The sequence below is a fragment of the Bos taurus genome, chromosome 11 (genome assembly GCF_002263795.3).
Source record: "Bos taurus isolate L1 Dominette 01449 registration number 42190680 breed Hereford chromosome 11, ARS-UCD2.0, whole genome shotgun sequence".
Taxonomy (NCBI): Eukaryota; Metazoa; Chordata; class Mammalia; order Artiodactyla; family Bovidae; genus Bos; species Bos taurus.
The window spans coordinates 13425803-13444352 of NC_037338.1; the positions used below are offsets into that span (position 1 = coordinate 13425803).

At 53.3% G+C, this 18550-nt stretch overlaps 2 protein-coding genes across 3 annotated transcripts; one reads left to right on the top strand and one right to left on the bottom strand.

The window, feature by feature from the left end:
- The first annotated feature begins 3137 nt into the window (after positions 1–3137).
- TEX261 (testis expressed 261) lies at positions 3138–11081 on the top strand. 2 transcript variants are annotated; one of them, XM_005212525.4, is made up of 6 exons: positions 3138–3307; positions 4213–4292; positions 5420–5573; positions 7343–7410; positions 8109–8211; positions 8385–11081. In XM_005212525.4, exons 1-6 carry the CDS (start codon positions 3238–3240, stop codon positions 8498–8500), a joined length of 591 nt encoding a protein of 196 aa, XP_005212582.1. In that variant the 5' UTR covers positions 3138–3237; the 3' UTR covers positions 8501–11081.
- Positions 10253–18276, bottom strand: ANKRD53 (ankyrin repeat domain 53). Its single transcript, XM_010809880.4, has 6 exons — positions 16658–18276; positions 16332–16473; positions 15851–16050; positions 14458–14622; positions 13992–14112; positions 10253–12445 (listed from the first exon to the last, which is right to left on the bottom strand). Exons 1-6 carry the CDS (start codon positions 16924–16926, stop codon positions 11726–11728), a joined length of 1617 nt encoding a protein of 538 aa, XP_010808182.2. The 5' UTR covers positions 16927–18276; the 3' UTR covers positions 10253–11725.
- Positions 18277–18550: the final 274 nt, after the last annotated feature.

The following is an 18550-nucleotide window of genomic DNA, read 5'->3' on the forward strand; positions in this document are numbered from 1 at the left end:
AACATGCCCTTCCATTATGAATGCAGCCAACACACTCAAAATAATTGGCAGTATCTGTGACTTTCTCATCTCACATGGTTGAAGGTATTTTGAAAATATTTACACTCATCCCTTCTTTGTCATTGTGGTAGTAGAGGAAAACGGTTTCTTTACGCACCACACTCTGACACTAAATGTGTGGGTTTTTTCCACACATCAACTTTGTGACTCTCTGGACACAGACTGGGTGCCCTACAATTGTGTTCATTTCTGAGACTATCTGCCTGGAGTTATTGTCAGACTCCACAGCTTTAAGACCTTGGTCCCACAGCACTTCCTTCAGTTCAGATTCAGCCACAGCCATGGGTCCCTGTGGTACCACACTTCTGTTCCACTTGGCTGCAAAACTAAGGGTCCCACATACCACCTCAGATTGGATAATTTCCTACAATGGCTCACCAAACCCAGAAACATTTACTTATGCTTACCAGTTTATCATAAAGGACATTATACAGGACAGAGATGAACAGCCATACGAAGAGGTGAGGTCTGAAGGGACTGAGTCCAGGAACTTCTGTCCTCAGGGAGTTGGGGTGCACCCCCCTCCCCTCAGGTGGATGTGTTCACCGTTCTGAACCCTATACTTTAGAGATTTTTATGGAGGCTTCCTCATGATTTTTAACTCAATCTCCAGCCCCTCTCCCCTTCCTGCCAGACAGAGGATAGGATTCAAAGTTCCAAGCTTCTAGGGAATTCCCTGGAGGTCCGAGCTCTCACTGCGGAGGACCCTGGCTTGATCCTTTTAGTTGGGGAACTAAAATCCCACCAAGTCAAGCAGCGTGGTCAAAAAAAGAAAGAAAGTTCCAAACTTCCAATCTGGTGACCAGCCCCCATCCTGAAGCTAACCAGGAGCTCACCAAGAGTCTCTCATTAGAACAAAAGATGTTTCTATCACTCAGGAAATTCCAAGGAACCTAGGAGTTCTGTGTCAGGAACTGTGGGCAGAGACTAAAAAAAAATATATATATATATATATGTATATATTTCTTATTATGTCGCAGGCAGGTAGTTACTAGACTTTCTGTTAGAACAGGTTACGTTATTCATTCATAAAGAAGCACATGTGTGTGTATGTGCTGTGTGCTAAGTCACTTCAGTTGTGTCTGACTCTTTGTGACCCTATAAACTGTAACCCACCAGGCTCCTCTGTCCATGGGATTCTCTAGGCAAGAATACTGGAGTGGCTACCATTCCCTTCTCCAGGGATCTTCCTAACCCAGGGATCAAACCTGCATCTCCTGTGGCTCCTGCATTACAGACAGATTCTTTACCACTGAGCCATCAGGGAAGTCATATATATATATATATCATGCAGTTATCGAAAAATTTTTTGATATCTGTATTTCAGTGAATTTTTTTTTGCTTTGTAAGCTTATGTATTTTTTTATTCATGGCAAACTATACATAACACAAAATTTACCACGTGAACCATGTTAAGTGTACAGATCAGTGGCATTAGGTGTATTCACAATGTTATGCAAGCATCGCTACGAGTCATTTCCAGATCTTCTTCATCTTCCCAAACAGAAGTTCTGTACCATCAAACAGTAACTCCCTATCACCCACTGTCCCTTCCCCCTCCAACCAACCACCATTCTATTTTCTGTCTCTATGAATTTGATTATTTTAGACACCTCAGATAAGTGGAATCGTACAATATTTGTCCTTTTGTGGCTGGCTTATTTCACTTAGCATAAGGTCCTCAAGATTCACTCATACTGTAGTATGTGTCAGAATTCCCTGTTTCTTAAGGCTGAGTGATACTCCATTGTATGCATGTACCATTTTGGTTATCCATTCATCTGTTGAATTGTTTTCTTTCCATCTTTCGACTATAGTGAATAACGTTGTTATGAACATGAGTGTGCAAATATTCCTTTGGATTTCTACCTTGAATCAGTTCAGTTCAGTTCAGTCGCTCAGTCATGTCTGATTCTTTGTGACCTCATGGACTGCAGCATGCCAGGATTTCCTGTTAATCACCAACTCCCAGAGTTTGCTCAAACTCATGTCCATTGAGTTGGTGATGCCATCCAACCATCTCATCCTCTGTCGTCCCCTTCTCCTCCTGCCTTCAATCTTTCCCAGCATCAGGGGCTTTTCTAAGAAGTCAGTTCTTTGCATCAGGCGGTCAAAGTATTGGAGCTTCAGCTTCAGTGTCAGTCCTCCCAATGAATATTCATTCAGGACTGGTTTCCTTTAGGATGGACTGGTTTGATCTCCTCGTAGTCCCAGGGACTCTCAAGAGTACTTTCAATACTTCTGGGTATATACCCTGGAGTGAAATTTCTTGATAACATGGTAATTGTGTTCAATTTTTTGAGGAATATGTATTTATTTTTATGCATGAAAAATGTTCTGAGATAAGAAACATACCAGAGGCCCCTTATACATTCCTTATCTCTGCATGCCTGTCTCCGCCACCAGACGGGGGACTTCTTGATGGGCTGTCCTGCTCTTTGCGGCCGCTCAGTTGGCCCTTCCAGAGGTGGAGTAAATTCAGCACCTAATGAATTAGGTGCATTCAGCACCTAATGGACGAAGTCAATAGAGAGGGAGAGTTAGGCTTCAGGATGGCTAATCAAAGATGCCCCAGTTTCTACCTGTGCCACTTGTAGAGGTACAACCTGAGGCAAGTAACTTTCCTGGGATCGGATTAATTTCCATCCTGAACCTACAGCCTAGCCTTTAGCACATTGCCTGGCACTCGAGAATTTTGTTTCTTTTACCTCCAGGAGCAAAAGAAAGCCCTGGGCAACCTGCCTGGAGCCTTCTGGTCCGAGGCTGCTGGGGAGGGGTTGGGAGGCGAGGGATCACGCTCCAGACTGACGCAAGAGTGCACAGGGAGGGGCCGGAGGTGACCTTTCAAGCTCCGGTACTAGCGCCGCGTTCCGGCCCCTCAGGACCGGCTGTCCCGCCTCCCCGGGTTGCATTGCGTATCGTCTTCTGGGTGCAGCCGGGGGAGCCCGGCGATCCGCCGGCACACGCCGCTGGGGCAGCAGCTGTTGGCCCTCCGCGCCGGTAGGCGGCGCTAGTCTTGACCCGGCCGAGGGCGGCTCTCGGGCCGGGCTGCTCTCGGCGGCGGCGCACGACCGTCCGCGGGGCGGGGACGCGGCGAAGGTGGCGGCGGCTCCTTGTCGCCCGAACCGGAGCGCGCAGGCCCGTCCCGGTGGTCGGGGGCGGGCGGGTGGGGGCGCCATGTGGTTCATGTACGTGCTGAGCTGGCTGTCGCTCTTCATCCAGGTGGCCTTCATCACACTGGCCGTCGGTGAGAGTGCGCGACCCGGCCCCGCGCGGGCTCCCGCTCCGGCATCTGTGCCCGCCGGGGGTCGCATCACGAGGGCGCCGGGGCGACCGGCGAGACCCCCGCCCGGCCCTCCCGCCTTCGCAGCCCCCCTCCTGTCCCGCCTGGTCCTGCTTCTCCTCCTGGCCCCAGCAGCCTAGCTGACCGCGGGTCCTTCCAGGAGTCACAAAGTCCACCCCAGCGGTGCCCGGGAGAGGCTGCCTCAGATGCCCCTTGCCCGCGCACCGCCAACCAATGTTGCGCCCGTCCTCGCAGAGCCGACCGCGCAGAACTTTTCCCGACCCCTACCGCCGGCCTTTCGCCTCTGGCCCTTCGTGCTTCCTACTCTCTGACACGCTTTCCCCTCCTTCCTACTGTTGATCCCAGCTGAGGTCTCAGGTCCTCCGAGAAGCCCTCCTTATGAGGTTTGATGGTCCAGCCGCGCCCTGTTCTTCCCCTAAAGCAGCACCTGTCACACTGGGATCGTCTGACTCCATTACTGCTCAACCTCTCCCCCCGGCCCCCCCTCACAGTTGGGTCAGGGAGGGGACTTTGTCTGTCTTGTAGTGTGCCCAGCTCTCAGCCCAGCCTCTGGCATATTTATTGGATGAGTGAAAGAAATTCCCTTTTATGGGCCAGAGGTTAGGTTTGTGCTGAGGCATCAAATACAGGTTTCCATTCACTTTTATGAAATCTCTCCTTAGTTGCCTTGACAAAGTTTTACTTGTGACTTGGGAGGGTAACACACCCGGTTGTTTGGTTTGTTCCGTACCTCATGGACTCATGAAAGGTTGGGTGGGACCCAGCTGCAGATAGAGGGCTGATCAGGATGGTGGGAGTGACCCTGGCTAATGTTCTCCCTGTTTGCCTTGCTCTCCTCCCCCCTCCAGCCGCCGGACTTTATTACCTGGCCGAATTGATAGAAGAATACACAGTTGCAACCAGCAGGATCATAAAATACATGATCTGGGTAAGTGACAGCTTTCCCCAGGATCCCCCTCACTCTTGACCTCCCTCAAAAGGAGGAAGTGGGGAAAGTTTGGCCTGGGTGATGAGACCTCTGACCTTGCTGTTTCCTGAGGGTACCATCCCCCACCTCCCTGCCCTGTACCTGGTCCCCTGGGTCTGCTCTCCTGGGCCTAGGTCTTCCGGAGCTTCCTTCCCCAGTGGCATTGCTTCACTGCAGGCCTTGTTCTCGGTTCCTTAAGGTGAGAGCCAAGTGCCTGTTCTGTGTTGACAGGACCATAGCTTTGCCTTTGATTGTCTTCAGTGGTCTTAGCCCCTTGCTCTGTTCACAGCATTTAGAACTGAGAGGAACCTTAAGGACAGTTTTGAGTACTTGTTGAACCAAGTGACTTGTTCTAGGAGGGAGACACCGTCCGTGGCACAGGCCCTGCCCTGCTCAGGGCTCATGGAAGGCTTCTCTTCCTGATGATACAATCCTTGCCATCCGTGTCAAAGCCACAGGAGAGACTGCTGGTGGTTTCTGCAGCTGCAGGAGAGGCTGGGGAGGGGCTGGAGGCACATTTGAACAGGAGGAGTCCACTGCCTCTCAAATCACCTGCTGTCAGAGCCACTTTCTCTCTGGCATGACCTGGGGTAGGCAGTCAGTTGTGGAAACAAGACCATAGCTCTCAGCCCTGGGTTCAGGGACCAGCTCATAGGTGTTGATACAGGAGTTAGTCCTTCATTCAGCTAACTGCCTGCCATTTGTTATGCGCTGACAACTGTAAGTCCTTCAGAATGGTGGTTTTCAAACTGCAGGTGTGATTCATTGTTGGGTTGTGCAATCAATTTAGTAGGTCATTATCAGCATTAAAAAGGGGGGGATGGAAAAGACTAGATTGAAATCTGAACTTTGATCACATCTATGTGTGTGTGCTGGGGTCACAGTGTAAGCTGTGGGGTGCTGTCAGACAACCTCTGGGGTTAAAAAGTGCTGCCCTTTGGGAGCCGAGAGGCTAGTTGGGGAGGTCAGAACTGTGGCTGTGAAACAAGGAAAGACTGAAGCATGTTGCCCTGAGTAGGCTAGGGGTTAGTGAGTCCAGGAAGGCTGCCTGGAAGCAGCTCCCTGCACTGTGCGCCTCCGCTGTTCAGTTCTCCACAGCTGTGCTGATTGGCCTCTACGTTTTTGAGCGCTTCCCCACCTACATGATTGGCGTTGGCCTCTTCACCAACCTTGTCTACTTTGGCCTCCTCCAGACCTTCCCCTTCATCATGCTGACCTCGCCTAACTTCATCCTGTCGTGCGGTGAGAGGGGACGGAGTGGGAGGGACAGCTGAGGTGGGATGTGCCCAGCTCCGTCTATGGCACCGAAGAGGGAGGCAAACCACTGAGGTCCTCCAGGAGGTCAGGCTGGTTGGCGGTTGGGGCTCTCACATGTGAGGAACCGAGAGCCCACACTGGCTCTAGTGACTAGAATTTGGAGGGCTGGGATGCTCAGAGAGGGATGGCTTTCCTGGGGCAGGTGGGGTTTGAAAGATTCGAGAAGGAAAAAGAAGTGGGTCGGCTGAGTAGTTACAGCCCTTAAGAAACCACTTGGCCAGGAAAAGCCCAAAGCCTTCCCCCGGCCTGCAGGCAGCGCTCATCCAGTCGTCTGGCCGTAGGCCATGATTAAGGTGAGCTTCGTGGGGCTGCGGGTCTCCTGCAGACAGCTGCCTTGGGGTAGACAAACGTGTTTGGAGGGCCCTGGCCTTCCTGCCTTTGCTCTGCCGCCAGTTTCTGACCTTAGCGTCTCCATCTGTTTAGTGATATTTGGGAAAGTCATTCGGCACATAGATGCTCTAGTTATTTCTGGAAAAGGTTCTAGACAGAATCTGGTTACCAGGATTGCCTTTTCTCCCTTCAGTTGTTACTGGTCATCATAGCCTTTTGTCAAGATGTCAGATGGAATTGGGGTTTCTTAGAGCTACTTTTCTATTTCTGTGAGAGAACCTGGAAAGAAACTGTCATTCACAGGAGGGCATGGTGTTCAAGCCAGGACTGAGTGCCTTGGTTTGATTCCACTGAAAGATTTGTGGGGGTTGGTGTGAGGTGTCCTTCCTTGGACACTATGCCCCTCTTGCTTCTTCCTAGGTGGGAGGGTGCTCTCCACCCCCCACCCCCCACCTACAATGGCATGCTCCCTTGGCTTCCCGTTGTCACTCCTCAACTTGCCCTCTGGATGCCTGGGAGAGTTGTTCTGAAGGTCTGTGGGTGTAGGGCACCATCCTGTCTTTCGGCAAGCCCTTGCCCTAGAGCATGGCTAGGCCTGGCAGAGCTGTTGTCTCTGCTGTAGAAGGGGAGTGGCAAGAGGAGAAAAGAGGAAGGGCCCGTGCTGCTGCCAGCGAGGCGTATTTGAGGGGTGTTGGGTTTGAGGGGTGTCTGCCTTTCACTTCACCACAACAGGAACGCCTGTGTCTGAGCAGCGGGTCCCCAGGATCTCCCTCTGTCTGAATTTGGCTGCACATGAAGGAGGTGTGTGGGGATGCAGAACATACCAGTTCAGATCAGCCAGCCTTACCCTGGGGCAGGATAAGGAGAGACCCGCGTCCCCGGAACTTTGAGGAGCCCTGAGACTGCACTGCAAAACGTCCAGCAGATGGTGCCCTTTATTCCTGAGGAGTGAGCGCCTCTGTCTGTGGAGGGGACGCAGGAGCGAGTGCTCGGCGTGACTTCCTCCTCCCCCACCGCCCATGCAGAGCTCTCTTCAGGACTTAGGGCCGCTCTAGACCAAGTCATTTGGCACGGTGCTTTGGGCTGTGTAGCACTGAAGTCTCATTTTTATAACATTCAAGGAGTTTTTTATCTACTTCTGATTTAACTCATACACTCGGCAGTGGGCAGATGGGGGCTCGTTCTTTTGTTTTAACAGACGGGAACCTGAGTGCTGGAGAGTAGGGTGCTTGGCCCACGTTGCACTCTGGGTCATGTGTAAAGTCAGGACCAAGACTTGGCTTCTGACCTCCGGGGCCTTGTGAAGGCTAAAAGTCTGTTTTATGTCATCCCTGAGACTGACTGACTCTTCATTCCCTCAACAGGGCTAGTGGTGGTGAATCATTACCTAGCATTTCAGTTTTTTGCAGAGGAATATTATCCTTTCTCAGAGGTAAGAAGTCTTCAGTATGTCTTCAGACTACTAACAGAGACAGCAGGGGTAAAGGGGATTTGTGTGATTTCTTTGTGTATTTGGCTGTGATTTGAAACAGACTATTCAGGGATAACACATTAAGAAAAAATAATATAGATGATTTTAGAAAGTTGTGAGTATGAGGAGCAGCGACCCTTTGGCTGAGGAAGAAGGCCACTGCTGTCTCCCAGTGAGTCCTTTGGGTCTCTCAGGACCCAGCCTGACATCCTAAGGTCAGGAAGGGGCGTGGGGTGACCTGGTCTGATGCACACCTCACAGGGCAGGGCTGGGCCACAACCTTGAACCCTGCTGCTCTAGTTTGAACCCTGGAGAAGAACAAGGTCACTTCTCCAGGAGATACGGGTCGGTCATGGTTTTGCCTTCCATCTATATCCTTCGGTTCAGAGGAGTTGCTTGTCCTGGTGACCAGGATTCAGGGATTTTGGCCAGAATCGTGGTCATCTTCAGTCTCCACCTTTCCCCACTGAATCTTCTCCTGGGGCTGTCCTGTCTCTGGGGCTGTCCTGTCTCTGCTTCCTGGGCCCTGGTCCCCTTCAGAGATCCCATGTGGGGTCGTCAGTGTGCACGTGACCAGCTTTCTAAGATACACAGTGACTGCTCCTGGACCGGCCTTGGCACCTCCGGGAGCATCATCTTCTCAGTGTCTCTGTTGCCAGGTCCTGGCCTATTTCACTTTCTGTCTGTGGATAATCCCGTTTGCGTTCTTCGTGTCGCTCTCGGCTGGGGAGAACGTCCTGCCCTCCACCATGCAGCCAGGAGGTGAGAAGAGGGTGGGAGGGTCATGGTGGGAGGGCACCAGCAGGGCCTGAGCTGCTGGGGAGCCAGAGCCCCCCTGTGATAGAGACCCTTGAATTCTGGGTGGGCAGCACTGTGTTCACACACACACAAGCATACACGTACACACACTCATCTCCCTGCCTGTGTCTCCACAGATGACGTGGTCTCCAATTACTTCACCAAAGGCAAGCGGGGCAAACGCTTAGGGATCCTGGTTGTCTTCTCATTCATCAAAGAGGCCATCCTACCCAGTCGGCAGAAGATATACTGACCCCCTGGGGAGGGGATGCTGGCGCAGGAGCCAGAGAGTCAGGCCCCTGGGCCTCCGCACTGGGTGGGGGCCGGGAGTTGGTCGGCACCTTCCCCCAGCCCTGGCCCTCCTTCCCTCCACTCCCCTGGAAGCCCTCATCCCCACCCTCCTCAGGAGGCTCAGCTCAGGTCAGATCTGATACTGCTGGAGGCTGAGACCTCAGAGGCTGCCAGGGAGGAGTCAGGGCCTGCTTAGGCAGGAGGCTACCACCCACCTGGGTGCACAGAAGCCGAGCCCCTGTGGCCCTCCTGCTTCCTCCTGTGATCGGTCAGGAGTTCTGGCTCAGCCCGGGCAGGTAGGGCCAGGGCCATGAAGCTGAAGAGCAGACAGTGATAACTGCCAGTGGGCAGATGGCCACGGGAGGGGCTGTGACTTAGCACTTGCAAGTTTTTGCTGTTGAACTGTGAATTCTGTCCAAGTGCTGATTCCCATTTGAATAAAGATTCTAGGTGGCACTGTTTGCCTTAATACCCTGAAAGTTCATCTTCCTTTCTTCCTGCAGACCTCCCACCCGGACTGGCTTTGCTGCACCAGGGCTCTTTTTCCATGTTTGGGTCTTGCCCTTCCGAAGGGACCGTTCTTGTGGCCCATAGTGGGAAGGGGACGGAGATGAGGAGCCGAACCTGGTGGGGGGATGGGGAGTGGAAGTGGAGGCAACCTTTCTTAATCCCCTTCTCCCTTCTTCCGTCTCTTCTTTCCCCTGGGGCTCTGTGACTGCCAGGCTGGAGGCAGAGAGGGGATAGTGTGAGACTGGGTTAGATTTTTCAGGAGAACATGTATAATATCCTATTTGTAAGTCTTGTCGTAGGGAAGAGGAGTGGTTTCTGGCTGATTTCTGTCTTGGGCTTGAGGAGAAACAATAAAAATTGGCTTCCAGGCAGCCTGGATTACAGCCTGTTGTGTAAGAAACTGGTGGTGGGAGAAGCTGTCTGTTACTCTAAGAGCACACAGGGCCGGCCCTCTCTTCTGAGTGGTCATGGCTCCTAGGAGGTGAGTGTCTTCTCAGAAGACAGGCCAGGTCCTGGGCACAGGGCAGCATTTGTCGACCTTGCACTCCAACTCTAGTGCCTTCCAAGTCCTCAGCAGTGTGTGTGGGAATGAAGTCCCGTGGGAGCCATTACCGGCATGTCCTGTACCTCAGAGCAAAGCAGGCAGGTGCAGAGACGGACAGCACGCCTATGGTACCGTTCAGCCACTGGGAGACCTCTGTGCTTGAAAACCTTGTTTCTACCTCCTGCCTCCAGTCCCACCATAGCCCTTCATTTCCTTGGCTTTAGTATTGGCTTTCTCTTAAAAATAATCAGCCTTCCCCTTTCCTGGGGAGGAGCAGCCATTTTGGCCTCCTCTCAGTGGTGCTGAGATGGCCAGGCCCTTCTGTCCTATGCAGACAAGGCAGGACAAGGTCAAGGAGGCTGGAGGCCAGTGTCCTGACTGCTGGCCAGCAGCCGGCCTTGCTGTCCCTTGCTGTCTCTTTCTCACCAGTGGCAGCTTTGCCCCTCCATTCACTCCACTGCTTGTGTTCCAGGGGTTGCCAGCAGCCTTGTGCTAAAAGTCCAGTGGACCCTTTTCACATCTCTTTCTGCATCTCTGCAGCGTTGGGCAGGTTTCATCACTGCCAGCTTCCCAAGCCCTTTTGTGGCTGGTTCTCCCTCTCTGCTCCCTTCCAGGCCAGTGCAGGCTCCTCCCCTCGCCCTGTGCACAGAGTTCTATCTTGGGTTCCCTGGAGGAGCCTGTCCCTGCTCACGGCTTCAAGGAATTCAGAGCTGACCTCCAACCCCAGCATCCCTTTTGGTCCTCTGAACCACAGTTCTGCTGCCTTTGGGCACGCAGACAAATCTTGTAGCCCAGATAGCACTTGTTGCTGTCTTCTGCATACCTGCCTTTTTTGGGTACCTGCTTTGGCCCGAAGATCACTCAGGAGCCCAACCAAACACCTGGTTTCTCTTTCTGCCCAGACGTCTAACAACTGTCAAGTTTACCTTCTTAACCTCTCTTCATTTGGGCCACTCCCACGGTCATCAGCTTTCACCTGGATTGTTGTGACAGCCTCCTTTGGCTTCTCTATCCCACAGCTGGAGTTGTCTTTCTAATGCATAGTTGATCCAGTCACTCTCTGGCTTACAACCTTCCATGGCTCTCCGCTGCCCTCAGGATAAAATCCAGACCCCTTAGCATGGCTCGTGAGACTCGTGGAGTCTTGGTTCCTGCTTGCCTCTCTGGCCTCTTCACGGGCCACTTTGCACTCTGAATTTCAGCCTCCTGTATCCAGAAATGCCCCGTTGCTTCTCCTTCATTTTACTCACCTGGGTACCTTCTCTGTCAGTTCTCAACTTAGACTTCACTTCCTCCAAGGAACTCTGAATGTCCCGTCTCCCTCCAGCACACCACACAGATGACTCTGGTCTTACTTGCCTGCTGACTGCTCTGTCTCCCCACTAGACTGTAAGCTCCTTGAGGGCAGGGACTGTCCAGTTTTTGTATCAACAGCGCCTAGCTTGGCACCTGGCACATAGAAAGTACTCAATAAATGTTTGTTTAATGAGTGATTTGCAGTGACGTGTACAGGGGCTAGCAGGGGATCCAGGGGAGCTTCCTGGAGGAAATATAGGTGCTTTCAGTCTCCACTTGAAGCCACAGGATCTCCCTCCGTCCTCCATATAGAAACTGCCTCTGCTTCTCTGAACTGCAGAGACCCCAGTGGCAACTGGGATGAAGGAAGACCAGCGTGGCAGGAAAGCCAATGGCAGGGTGACACTCTAGCCTTCCTCCTTCCTGTTCTGGATCTGGAAATGCAGAATGAGGCTTAGAACCTGCAGCAGGAAGGACTTAATATGAACAAGAGGCAGAATTTCAAAGTGGTCCCTCCTCCTGGAATCTTCACCCCTGGTGAGCTGTTTGGGGTGGGAGGGGGAGATGGGGACGCCAAGGTGTCACTTTTCCAATGCCAGGGCCCAGAACAGAGGGATCCCCACTCTGAGCCTTGGGATACGGCCCTAACTTGGATCTCCTGGGGGAGATTCCTTTGTGGAGAGAAGGGGATCTGGGGTCTGTGGGGGAGGAGGCTGCCAGCCTTGAGCTTGAGGGTGGGCAGCCTGTGGGCACTCCCCCTTCCTCCCCATCCACACAGAATCACCACACCTCAGCCTTCACTGCGCAGTCTCCAGTGGAGAGGCTACCAAAGTAAGTTTAAGGGAGGGGTGGTTTAGGGGAAGGCAGAGCGGGGAGTCCTTGATGGGCTCGCACAGCCGCCAGGAAGGCCTCGTCGAATGTCTCTCGCAGGTTCATGCTCAGCGTGTCGGTCCAGAAGCTGCTGTCACCCAAGTGCCGCTTCCGGGGCACATCTTCCATAGCGACAGAGCAGAAGTCCTGGGGCACCTTCATTCTGTAGGGCCGCACCGAAGGGTGCAGCTCGCGGATTACCACTTCGAAAGGCAGCCGGGGCACAGGCGCCACCTGGCGGCCGGCCACCGTGCGCAGGTGCGCGCCACCGTGCCCGTCGGACCTCACCTCCACGAAGCAGCGGAAGTCACGCTCTGGCCTGGGGTCGGGATGCACGCCCAGGCGGACGCCCTGTGGGTAGCCGATCTGGGCGGTGGGGGACCTGGTGGGATTGCTGCTAAGATTCCACACCTTGGGCCGCCTGATCGTGGGCGGCTTGTAGGTGGGCACAGACATCACCAAGGGCAGATTGGGCTGCTGTATCTGTTGCAGGCGTGCCTCCGGGGAGGGGTGGAAGCTCGTGGGAGGCCACAGTACCCCGTCCTTGCAGGTCTTGGAGAGGGCAGTGGCCCGGGGTGGAGCACGGGGCTCTCGCTGAACACTGGGTATTAGGGACTGGTCTTGGAGTAGCAACTTGTGATGGAGCCACTTCTTGAAGTCAGCTTCTCTCAGAATTTGGTGCTCCTTCTGCAACATCAGAAGGCACAAGATACTTCTGGACAGCTGCTCCCCCTGTGTTTCTGTGAAAGCAGGCCCTGTGGCTGTAGCCCTGGAAACCTCAGGTCTAATTGAGCAGATACCTTGCTGCCTTTTGCGAGCCCAGAGTCTGATGAGAGAAACCCCTGCCTTGTGGGAGCCCTTGTTCTGATGAGGAAAATACTGCCTGGAGGGGCCCCTGGCTCATGCGACAGAGAGCCTTTCCCACAGGGGAGACCTCCAATCAGATGGAGACTCGGCCTCTGCCCTAGGTGAGGTCTCTAGCTTGAGTGGGGAGGCCCAATCCCTGCCCTATGGAAATGCTTGAGACTCCTGCATCCCCCATAAAGGTGTTCCCAGCCTGCCTTAAAAGTTTCTGGTTTGATGGGGGGCAAAGGCAAATGAGTGGTACAAACTTATCCTTGACCCTGGAAGGAAAGAGCAGAAAAGTCTGGAAGGCCAGCAACTGGATGGAGCACATCTGAGCAGGCTTCTTGGAAGTGGAGGCCTTGAGCAGTCAGGGTAGGGAGAGAGACAGTTGGCTGGTGCTCCAGACTGGATGGCGATGCTCTCTGTCCCTCCTTCAACTAGAGCTGAACCTTCAGCTTGTCACAGAACCACCCCTTCATCCCTCCCTGTCTCAGTTCCCAGACTGTTGCTAAGCAGTCAGGTGGTTTGGAGACTGACCCAGCTCCAGAGGTAGGCCCCCTGATTAGGCTAAGCCAATCATCATAATTCCATCAGCCTTGCCCCAGACTTCAGTCAGTCAGCACATGGCTTTCCTTGAGCTCTAGGGATTGGAACAAGAATGCACAGGTGATCCAGTTGAGGCCAACAAGAGATAAGGAGAAATCTTCAAGGGGCTTCGGGGAAATTTTAGAGACACAGGAACAGATGGGCTTTGCCTCCTCTGGATACACACGTGGCTGTGAGAACTAGGTGAACCAACAGAGGGTACGACAGGGAAAACGAGAGGAATGCAGCTGGAACAGAGCTGAAATACCAGACTTTGGCACCCCCAAAGCCCTCCCCACCCCTGGATCCACTTAAGAGTCCCAGCATCTTCTTTTGGAGTTTCCTGGTTCTTGCATTCTGTGTACCTATACCTAGCATTAAAATCCTTTACTCTCCTTTTCTGCCCCAGTCAAGGTCTGACATTGATCTGGGCCCCTGCCAAGTTTCTAGCTTATCAGCCTCCAGCTCACATCTGATTCCTCGTCTATTCTGAATTTGCACTTCCTGACGTATACCATACTCTCATGGGCTCCCTTGCCCCTCCATAGGGCTGTCTGTTCCTTCTACCAGGTCAGCTCTTCCCTGATTGTTCATATAGCCAACCGCCACCAACCTATATAGACTCCTCAGCATTATCCCTCTGGCACGCACCCTCCTGGAGCTCCCTCCTCAGAGGAGGGGGGAGGCTCTTTCTGGATGGGACCACTTCTAGCCACTCTTGTAACTAACCACACATGGGAGTCATGCTCACACACCTGGGTCACAGCTGATGCCCAGTGCCCCTGCCCACCCTACCCCTTACTTGATACTCAGTCAGGTAGTCCTCCTCCATGAGGGCCAGCTGGTCCTTGAGCCTCTTCAGTTTCCTCATCTCATGGGCAAAGTCCTCCTTGTCCCGTTTCCACATGGCATCTTTCAAGAACCTGGTGCCAAGGCAGGGGTGTGTCATTCCTTCAGCTTCACCCTGGGCTGGGAAGACTGGCTGCTGCTGAGGGCCTGGGTGAGGGTAGGGGGAGCCACCAGAGATGAGGTGAGCAAGATGGACCATTCCCCGTCTGGCTAACTACTTCCCTGGCGGTGAGAAAGGAAAGTGATCACCACCTTTCGGCTGAAGGGCTAGGACCTCGAGGTAATGCTAAACTCCAGGGGTGAGGCCCTGTGGAGAGCCCCAGGAATAACATCCTGGAGAGGGTTCTCCTCCGCAGACTCATCCTTGGGTGAGGGCCCTGGGGAAGGGTGGCAGATGGGGGTAGTTCTCACACCCTCACCGGGCACAGACTCGGTGGTTCCATATTTTGCAGTAGTCAATGGGCTTGCAGCCTGTGGCATCTTGTGCGTGGACGTTGGCACCTTTCTGCACCAGGACTTTGACACAGCTCAGCAGGCCTTCGCGGGCTGCCAGATGCAGAGGTGTGGAGCCATTGCACGTCTGACTGGAGGGCCCGCCAGGGAGAAGAGGGGAGAAAGGAAGGATGAAGGGCATCAGATGGGCAAACCAGCTCCTAGGTCTGCTGTGCCACTAGTCCACTGGGTAACCCTGGCACGTCCTTTCTCTCTGTACCTCAGTTTCAACTGTTGAAGGAGGGTTTGGATTGAGTGAACAGCTAAAGTCTGATTATGGAGTATGTAACCATGAGGACCTACCAAAAGGAGAGCTGGGTTGGCTGGAGTGCAGAGACCATGAACCTCATCTCCTCTTTAACCACCCCGGCCTCCTCCCCCTTCCCCACGCCTGGCCTTGGCCCACAAGGCCTGTGTGACCAGGGCCCTCTTCCTCCCCAACTTCGTCTTCTGACCTTGCTCCATTCTCTCCCAACATGGCCTTTGCACCTCTGCCTGGAATAATTTTCCCTGGCTCTTCACCTGGCCAGCTCCTCTCAGTCCTCTCCTTAGAGGTAACTGCCCATTCCCAAATAGGTCTTCTTGTCCCCTTTACTCACAGCTCCATCACTCTTCATAACTGCTTACCACACTCTGTCATTTTGTTCATTTGTTTGCTAGTTGACTGGCCATGCCTACATTAGTATGTCAGCTTTAGGAGGGCAGGGACCATGGCTGTTACATTCACCGTATTCCTCAATTCTGGCCCAGTGCTCAGCACGTTAGATGCTGGATAAATATTTTGAATGAATGCGGTCTCCTCTAAGCCATGCATTCACTTTCTCAATTATTACAGTAGTCTCATGTGATAGGCATTGTCATCTACCCAAATTTCAGTTGAAGACACTGAGGCAGTAGTTCCTAAACTCTGCTGCCAAAACAGAAACAGCTGGGGCTCTTGTGTACTTTCAAAGCCTGGGCCACATCCCAGGCCAATTAAATGACAGACTCCTTTGGATTGAAACACAGGCATTGGTATTTTTGAAGCTCCCCAGGTGATTCCAGTGTACAGACAGGTTTGGGAACCAGAGCACTGAGACTTAGCCTTGAGTGATTTGCCTGAGGTTTTTCTGTCTGCTGGCGGGTAGCAAAACTGGGACATGAAGTAGGTCTGCCCTCTTTCAAAGCCTCTCAGCCACTACCACGTGACTGCTTCATGTGGGAACAAGTTCCTGGTATCCCACAGCTCCTCTCCCTCTCCTCCTTGAATCTTCCTGCCTGGAAGTGGGGTTCTTATCTGCCCAGCCTGCCAGTCCCTCTCCCCACACAGGCTGGACTCACGTGTTGAGGGCCGCCCCTTGCTTAATCAGATAGTGAATGCAGGCGAGGGCCACGGTCTTGTTGTCACCATGGATGACAAGGTGCAGAGGTGTCTGGCCATTGTTGGTGGGCAGGTTTACGGGAAACTTGTACTCCTCCACCAAGACCTGCAGGCATGCAAGCTTGCCACTCTGGGCTGCAAAGTGGATGGCAGTGAAACCCTGCAGGGGCCAGAGGAGACAGGAAGTGGTTGAGCAGGACTGGGCCGGGGGTCCCACAACCTAACCTAGAGAGGATTTCTTGGGATTACCTTCGCCTCTTCTCTGTGCTCCCGGGAATCCCACGGTCCCCTTCCCACTCCCTTATCTCGCTTCCCCAAAATTGCCCTCCAGACGGTAGGAAGGTGAATTAGAGTCACTCCTTGCCAGGTAACCACTGTGTGCGGAGCTCTTTGTAGGGTGGAGAAGACTTCGGTTGCTGCCCCTGCACTCCAAGGCCTTACCTTGTCATCGGCCAGGATTTCGCCACGATGCCGGTTTAAACAGAACCGCAACCATTCCAGGTTGCCCAATGAGGCCGCGAACAGTTGGTAGTAGCTTCGTCCCATCGCCCTCTGGTCCCACTCCTCGGCTAGACTCATGGAACTGGAGCCGGAGTGGGGAGGATGGTGGGCGTGAGCCTAGAAGCCGGCCCAGGGCGCGCCGGGCGGCAGGGCGATGGGGAAGTGACAGTCGTCGGGGGCCCCGGGCACCTCTTGGGAGGTCAGTCCGGCCCGGCCTGAGCCCTCCCCTCCCCGCCCCGACGCCCGCACATCACGCCTGCGCCCACCTGCGCCGCCGGACCGCCGACTCTTTGCGGGTGGTTGAGCCCTTCTTTGCCAGTTGCAGGTGTACGTCCCCGGAGAGGTACCGCCGCCTGATGGGTGCCGCCGCCGCCGCCCACCTGACGAAGTGCCAGCTGGCGCTACGGGCGGAGGCCGGCAGGCACTCCCGGACTAGGGGCGTGGTGGAGGGGCGGGAACGGCGCGCCTCCCTGGCCAGGTCACCGACCAGTTGGTTACCCCACCCCACGGCCCACGCGTCCTGGAGACTCGGCATCTCAACACCCCACACGGAAAGACGAGTAGCTTTTGTTTCTGATTATAAAACTAATAAGTGCTGATTGTAACAAAACAAAACAGAAGGGCAATGAAGATATTAAAAATCACAACCCCATTACCCACAGAAATCATGATCTATTTCGCTATGTGTATGCATATTCCTGCCTCTTTTCATTCAGCCTTATACCATGAACTAGCTTCCGTTGTCAGTCCACATACTAAACGTGAATTATGACGCAACCATAGCCCGGCATCATAATGGATGCGCTGCCATTTCACTTGTGATATCCGGGGCTTTCGGGTGGCCCAGTGGTAAAGAATCTGCCAGCAATGCAGGAGACTTAAGAGACGCAAGTTCGATCCCTGGGTCAGGAAGATCCCCTGGAGGAGGGCATGGAAGCCCTCTCCAGTATTCTTGCCTGAAGAATTCCATGGACAGAGGAGCCTGGCAGGCTACAGCGCAAGGTCGCAAAGAGTAGGACATGACAGAAGCGACTTAGCACGCACCCTCGGAGAAGGCAATGGCAACCCACTCCAGTACTCTTGCCTGGGAAATCCCATGGACGGAGGAGCCTGGTAGGCTACAGTCCACCGGGTCGCTAAGAGTCGGACACGACTGAGCGACTTCACTTTCACTTTTCACTTTCATGCACTGGAGAAGGAAATGGCAACCCACTCCAGTATTCTTGCCTGGAGAATCCCAGGGATGGGAACCTGGTGGTCTGCCGTCTATGGGGTCACACAGAGTCAGAAACGACTGATGTGACTTAGCAGCAGCAGCAGCACGCACCCTGGGTATCCAGTTGTAGCTGTGGGGGTAAACACTGCCATCAAGGGGAGAAAGGAAGCCTGAAAGACACACCCTCAGGAGGTAGGAGAGAGAATGCCTGCATCTTGAGACCAGATTTAGAGAAAAGCAGGAATCTGAGTGCCTATCACATTGTGGGGGTAGAGATGAGTCTGTGCCAGACAGGAACTCCAGAGAGCAGGTCATGTCTTTTCACCAGATTTCCAAGTTGTGTGCCCATTGTCTTATCTGTTCTCCCAAGTACTCTCAGGGAATGGGCCAAATTTGAATGAATCCTTTGCTTCAGTTCAAAGCAGTTCCAAAGGATCAGCAGACTGTAGCTGATCTGGTGTTCTCACCTATCCACTGCATGTCTCAGAGACTGGAAGTTACATGAAGCTTTCAGTACCAGGGAGATGGTTTAATCAGGCTAGCACCTGAGTATCCTGCTTAATTTTAATGATCCCATAAGGGAGCTAAAATGTAATTCCAGTGTCTCTTGAACTGCCGAGAGCTGGAGTGAGTTTATCTTAAATCCCTATGCCTGGCTTTCACTTCTGGAATGGGGCACTCTGTTGACCCATTGTCCTACTATAATCGGTGAAGATTATTTTACAAACCAATTGTCAAAGTCTCTGACATTTTCCTAAGGGCATACAGCAAATAAAGAAATTTATTCAAGAAAATCTACTCAATCTCAGCCAGAACAGTGAGAGTCTGTAGCACTTAAGCAGCAACCTGCTCCTTCCCTCTTCTCTACCCATCTCAAAGCAATGCTTGAAGCTCTGATCCAGGTGGGTATGGCCAAGAGAATGGGTCTCTTTTTCCTCTCAGC

Bases quoted from the DNA above. Each gene is read 5' to 3' on its own strand.
- ANKRD53 (XM_010809880.4), bottom strand. From the start codon at position 16,926: ATGCCGAGTCTCCAGGACGCGTGGGCCGTGGGGTGGGGTAACCAACTG. The intron at 16,051-16,331 runs GTAAGGCCTTGG...TGGCCCCTGCAG, and splicing joins AAATCCTGGCCGATGACAAG to GGTTTCACTGCCATCCACTT. The intron at 14,623-15,850 runs GTGAGTCCAGCC...CGGGCCCTCCAG, and splicing joins CAAGGGGCGGCCCTCAACAC to TCAGACGTGCAATGGCTCCA.
- TEX261 (XM_005212525.4), top strand. From the start codon at position 3,238: ATGTGGTTCATGTACGTGCTGAGCTGGCTGTCGCTCTTCATCCAGGTG. The intron at 4,293-5,419 runs GTAAGTGACAGC...TCCGCTGTTCAG, and splicing joins TCATAAAATACATGATCTGG to TTCTCCACAGCTGTGCTGAT. The intron at 5,574-7,342 runs GTGAGAGGGGAC...TTCCCTCAACAG, and splicing joins TAACTTCATCCTGTCGTGCG to GGCTAGTGGTGGTGAATCAT.